The following is a 6,801-nucleotide window of genomic DNA, read 5'->3' on the forward strand; positions in this document are numbered from 1 at the left end:
GTATGGTACGGTTCGCTATTTTGGTACCATTCCCAACTTCTGACAGTGGAAATGGAAATAATTGCATACCGTACCGTACTGTACCGAACCGTACCGCTCAGTGGAAACGAGCCATAAGTGGGAGCATATACAGTCTAAACAAGAGCGGTGCAATAATTGACATGGGACTCCGCATGACTTAGACTTCCACTTAGACTTATGCTCTCCTATACTCACATAATAACATCTCCCTTCTAAGTATGACCTGAACCATTTGAGTACCATCCCAGAAAGCCCAACCCAGTTTTCCAGTCTCTCTAGAAGTATGTTATGATCGACAGTGTCAAACGCAGCACTGAGATCTAGTAGTACCAGCACTGATATTTTGCCTGAATCAGAATTAAAACGAATATCATTTATTATCTTTAAGAGCGCTGTCTCTGTGCTATGATGTGGTCGGAAACCAGAATGAAAATTGTCCAGGTATCCATTTGAGTTTAAGTAGTTGTTCAGCTGATTAAAAACTACCTTTTCAATAATCTTTCCTATAAAAGGATTAAACTAAATGAAACTAAGTGAACTAAATGAAAACTTTTCCATTAACTAAAAATAAAAATAAAAGAATTTTTTAGTTTTTGATAAATTGTTTATTAGCTTTCAAACATAAATCTTACTGAGATGATTTTTTTTATTCAGCAAGGAGTCCAAAGACACATTAAATTGATCAAATATCAATCAGTGACAGTAAAGACTTTTATAAATGTTAAATAAAAGATGTAAAAGATTTCTATTACAAAAAAAACATTCTTTTTCCAAAAAAAAAGTATCATGGTTTCCACAAAAATATTAAGTAGCACAACTTGATAACATTGATAATAATCTATCGGAAAGATAAATTACATTTTAAAATATGTTAAAATAGTAAAGTTATTATAAATTGCAATAACATTTCACAATATTACTATTTTTACTGATCAACCATATGTTGATCTTGAAGACTTTTTTCAAAAACATTAAAACAATCTTACCAACCACAAACTTTTACATGTTTTGAAAAAAAAAAAGAAAAAATTTAGTATAAAAAAAAAATTATAATAATCCTGGACTAGACATATGAACTAATTTTATGGTGCATTTACAACCTTTATTAAGCTTGACAGACTAGTCACTATGCAGCTGACTATATGGAAAACAGGAATTGGAAATTATTCCAAATGTCCCACTGTGTGTTCCACGTAAATATTAACAGCATAACGGTTTAAAATGACATGAGGGTAAATAAGTACGCTTTGGATGAATCCTCCCTTTAGAAGAGTTCACTCAGGGATGTGACATTTTTCATTACACATGAACCAAGGTGAGGACAAATCAGATGACAGTGTATGACAGCTCCAAAGGAAAATCTCTAAAATGTATCACCAAAGATAAACGGGTCCCCCTGTTCCGCTCTCATCACAACAGAGCCCACACGGAGTCCTCACATCAAAGAAATCTGCCAAATGTATGCCTTGAGCACACCTGACATCTCGCCCGAGGCTCTCTGATAAAACCATCTTTAAACATGAATGAATCACACATACCCATCCTACAAAGGCACCGTTAGGAAATCATGTTTTCAACTCTCCTATCAATTATTCACTCAGCACAGACGCACGAGACAAGGGAAAAGGGTGAAAATGACAAGTTCCTAAAAAGTTCTCTGACAAAAACCAAAGCGCCGCATCCTCGCATCAACGCTGCCAAACTGAGAATCCATCTGCTCCTTTGGCTAGAGACGGTGTGCTTCCAATGGATCCGTTTTTCATAAATTGGATTTTAAAGTGCTTTAATGCTCTGCCACAAGTTGTAATTTAAAGTTTATACCAGGTGTAGAAACTCCTCACTACTGAGAATACAAACTGAACATAAATGTGAGCTCAGCTAGAATTACGTTTGCGAAGGTGCATCATTCATTCAAGCCATTTCTGGACATGCAAAAGGCCTTGAACATTCAGTTTAATACAAATATGAATGACCAGTATAAAACTGTGGATGAGATTTCAGTTCATTATGTTAAACTAAGCATCTCGTACTGTCCATTTAAGCTCCTTAAAATGTGTCGTCTAACTCTGATCCTCATCATTTTGAGTGGTCACTATCAGCACAACCTGAATTCAGATGTTTCAGCAGAACGACTGAAGCTGATCACAGGTGCAGTGCAGTCTATCAAACCCAAGCAACTATTAAAAAAAGTATACAGATTATGAGAACAACTGCCTTAAACTAGCCGTATGGACACTTATCAGCCATTACTGAATAAGAAAATTTTAGACAACCTTACAAACCACTAAAAGTTTTACTGTCACGAGGATATGCTGTAATTTGGGAATAGATATACATTTCATTTAAAGGGTTTCTGCATTTTTTTTATTAAATTTTTTGACTCATGACTTTTCCATGACCTTTCCAGTTATTCATAATCACCACATAAGGCTTTTAAAAAAATATATATCATAGATATTTCAGTAATAAAATTCCATTTACAGGTAATAAGCTTTAGAATGACTAATGTAAACAATTAAACATATTAAACTTTTTTTTACTCCTCAAAGACCAATATCTGGTTGCTTAAACATGGCAGAGCTTAAACATTCCTATTGAAAACTCTATGGCTTCGTGTGGAAATCATACTTTTAAACCTGATATTTCCAGGTTTTCAGCGCTTATGGGAAGCTTGTTTAAACTACACTGCCTACATACTATATCATAACTTGCATGTCTTGCAACTCCTCCTGTTTTTGCACAAAATATAAAATTATGTATTCATATCAACAAACCTAAAACATCACAAACACAAAAGGTAAGAATTTATAACAACAGTAATGAGCAAGTCTGGGGGTTTCAACCAAGTATAATATTCTACTGTCACAAACTCACTCATCAAATCAAACTATTTCATTATATTAGTTTGTACAGCTACTCTAACATGATTCAAAGAGGAGATCTCGGGACTCCTGTATGTCTCATGCACAAGAAGCATCTGAGCATCTACATGATGCACTGATCCAAGCCTGCCACAAACTCTCCATCTGCATCTGCACGGTACAATCCTTCATGTAACATCTACTACACGAATGCACGATAAAGTTACTCCAAAGCAAGCACAAGTAGTATGCATAAGGAAAAACACATCAAAACAGCTGTGCAACACAGCTAGATGAACACTGCACAATCACACCGCACAGAATCTGCAAAGAAACTACTTAGTAAAGTGTTAGGGTCGCCGATAGCCGTCTCGTGCAATGCAGCGCAGGCATCAGAGAACGTGCAGATTTTTGCTCTATATGTGACAATGCACAAATTCACTTACTTCTCTCTGGCTTGACTATCGGATGGAACGACAGCTCCTTTCCCTTTGGCGTACATGGTGGACTCTGTTTGAAGACTTTTAACCTACTCAACACCTGTCAAAGGAAGCGGCCAGGAAAACGGTCTATCTCCATAGCTACCCGCTTAGTGTTTTCCTCCCTTTTCGTACATCTCCAGCATTGGCCACAAATCAGGCACAGTTTCTGTTGGGGGAACTTGAAACAGTCTACTGGTGGATTTTTTTTTTTTTTTTTTCAATTGCTGTTCCAGGATTATGTTCAGCCTCCCCCTGCTGTGGAGAAAAGGGGGGGCTCCTTAAAGGGGAAGGCACGCTCTAATCGTTGGATTGTTGTACTGTCTAGACCTGTGTAAATCAAGTAACAAACGTAACTGAAAATTACTGTTACTGAATATTAATATTTAGATTCTCAGTAGAATGCAAAAAAATGTTTCAGCAATAAATATATTTGTTTATCAAAAGAAGAGGTCAGACCAAGGCTACAGAGTACCTTCATGCTTGGCTTGAAACTAATGTGCATATGACTTGTTTTTCAATTATATTTATTTGTAATGTTTGAAGAAGCAAGGTTATGACCATTTTTTTCCTTTATTTTTTTTTAAATTTATTTATCTTTTTTGTTGTTTCTCTGAAAGTCAATTTTAAAGACCAAAAAATATCAGTTTTTAGTCTGTCTGTTAGCTTAATTTTTTAAACAAAAATACACATTTAAAGTTTTATTTTTAATTCTTGTACTACTGATTTATGTCTAATCAAATGATTTCTAAAATTTACAATTTCCAGCACCCCAAAACTCTCTGCAGCTGTCTTGAAGTAGCAAATCATAGTTCTTGGCTGTCATATAGCTAAAGCCTATCAGCTCTTTAAATAAAAGGGGAACACAAGCCCTTTAAAGTCTGCATAAAATAAATATCTAGTTTGTAAATGCATTTTATAGGTCTTACTGTGTTTTTTTAACCTCATGTTGTCAAAATGTTATAACTTGATCTTCTGCTAAAAACGACACTTCTCTCTGGTGACATATGCCAGACTTCTCCAATCATTTAGCTTGAATCCCACATTCACAATCGACTGCTGTGTCTCATTTCAAAGGCTGCGCCCTCCGGAGGTCACATTTGTCGGCCGCATGTGTCATTGAGGCTGCATCATTTCTTGAAAGTGTTTCTGTAATCGTTACAATAGTTTATAATCCTTGTGACCTTCAGATGGTGCAGCTTTTGAAAGGAGACACAGCTAATCTCACATTAATTTTTGAGTACAGTGCCTACATTTCAAAATCCAATCAACAATCAATGGATTGAAGTCCCCAGCCTACAGTTACACTCAGATGTATGTCACACAATATGGAAGAAGAGATCTGTCGCTACTTCTGTTTCATTGCAACTTTAATACGTCCCACCCAAACTTCCTGTTTCAATAGGAAATGCATTAACACAGGAAGAAAAATGTGCTCGTCAAGCAAATGCACTAGATATTTAAACACTCAGGTAATAATAACAGGTCACTTTTGTTTAGATTGTTAAACATTACTACACAGAGCTCATTCCCAGGCTTTACACCACCATTTGATTCATTAAAATTGTAATCAATTTTCCTTTTCTAATTTTACCCATTTAAGAATGAGTCAAAATATTATGCTGATTCAATGTCAGGATAAAAATTTATGAACCAATTACTTAAATTAATGAAGCATAGGCTTCATATTCATATTATTTTCCTGGCAAAATTTTATGAATTTACATCAACCATTTTCTCCTCCACACACATTTATTTTTATTTATAGATTTATTCCAAGTGCTATACATTTATTCAGAGCAGAGAAGTCTTGAAAAAGTGATGTTTGTTTTGAAATGCATTGATTTACAGGATGTATAAGGCGCGTTATGATACTAGGTCAACAAGGACACCAGTGGAGGCCTGTGTAGGACAGCTAACCACATCGTCTCCATTACACAAGTGGTGTTTACCCAGAATGTTCCTCCACACTCTCCGGCCTCCTCCTGTGGTTCATGAGGCATGGCTGAGTCATGTTTATGGCAATAGCTCCGGCAACATCTTGTAAATACCAATACAAGCCAGGCAACATGTTGGATAATGTACACCTTACCTGTTACAAATGAGTCACTCGCTTCAACTGAATATAAGTAGAGTCGCGACTGATTGTTAAGTGTCTCTTTAAGAGTTAAGAGCGGGATGCCGAAGCCGAGGTGATGTTTTCATGCTGTTTTTTATTGTGGGAAAGGCAGAGCCACTGCACAGCTGACTACATGTTTGTTAGGGTTTGCCTCTTCCAAAGAGCGGAAAAAAAATTCATGTTGATGACTATATTCCACAGGCGTCTCCCGATGAGAGAGAGAGAGCGAGAGAGAGAAAGAGGGTAAGGGAGAGAGATGGCGGGTGAAAGCAAGAGAAAGGAAAAGATATAAAGAGAGAGAGATGGAGGGTAAGGTGAAGATAGAGAGAACGTAAAAGATGGAGAGAGCGACTTGGTGAGACACTCGGAGAATAGCAAATACCTGCGTTCTCCACCTCTGCAGCACTGCCACAACAACCAGCCCCAAAACATCCAACATTTCCAAATTCAAGCAAAATGCTATCTGAGGATGAGGATGAGTTTTTCAGCCTGAAATAGCATGTAAAAAGGAGTTCTGTTCCGTATCATGCAATGTATGAGAAGTATAAACAGACACACCCAGTTAAACGGCAATCAGGGGTGCAATTGCATTTTTGACGCAACATTCACTGTTGACCACTGAGAAAGTGCCTCTGCTTATGAATTGCCTGGGAAGTAAAGGCAGATTGTGCAGAAGTGTCTGTGGAAAAACGCTGCGCTGTGAACAAGTGTGGTGAATGGCATCATTGCATGGCAATACTCCAAACCTCAGAAGCTCAGTATTTCAGTATGTTAAACCGTGGCAAAGTCATTGGGAATGAGAGTTAAAAATGCCTGATAGTATGTTGCTCAGTCTATCTTATTCTCTAGCATTCCTTGTATGTATGTACCAAGGGGTTTGTGTTTGGCTGGTTAGCATGGGCACTGGGCAGGTAAGCCCCTGCTGGTAGATGCTGGAACTACACCATTCTATTGGGAAAATGTGTCTTTATCCATTGATGGCCTTTCAGAAGAAGCCGTGAAGCCTGTTCTGACTAAATGTTTTGTTTATCACAAATACATGTATTTGTATGTTATTTAAGGAACACACTAGCACACTAAAAACGTTTTTGAAAGAAGTCACATATGCTCACCAAGGCTGCATTTATTTGATTAAAATCACAGTACATACAGGAATATTGTGAAACATTATTACAATGGAAAATAACCATGTTTTAGTTTAATATATTGTATTCCTGTGATGGCAAAGCTGAATTTTCAGCATCATTACTCCAGTCTTCAGTGTCACATGATCCTTCAGAAATCAGTCTAATATGCTGATTTGCTGCTCATGTAACAACTT

General features: G+C 36.9%; 1 protein-coding gene across 3 annotated transcripts in view; it reads right to left on the minus strand.

The window, feature by feature from the left end:
- The window catches only part of zgc:110158 (uncharacterized protein LOC553590 homolog), a 75,041-nt gene extending 71,479 nt beyond the window's left edge, over positions 1-3,562 (minus strand). For all 3 annotated transcript variants that reach the window (XM_058748570.1, XM_058748562.1, XM_058748553.1), the window contains exon 1: positions 3,329-3,562. Coding sequence is in view for 2 of the 3 variants with exons in the window: in XM_058748562.1 (XP_058604545.1) it covers positions 3,329-3,384 (56 nt within the window). In the remaining variant the exon portion in view is untranslated. The remainder of the gene's footprint in view (positions 1-3,328) is intronic.
- Between the last annotated feature and the right edge of the window lie 3,239 nt (positions 3,563-6,801).

Source organism: Onychostoma macrolepis, chromosome 02, assembly GCF_012432095.1.
Source record: "Onychostoma macrolepis isolate SWU-2019 chromosome 02, ASM1243209v1, whole genome shotgun sequence".
NCBI lineage: Eukaryota > Metazoa > Chordata > Actinopteri > Cypriniformes > Cyprinidae > Onychostoma > Onychostoma macrolepis.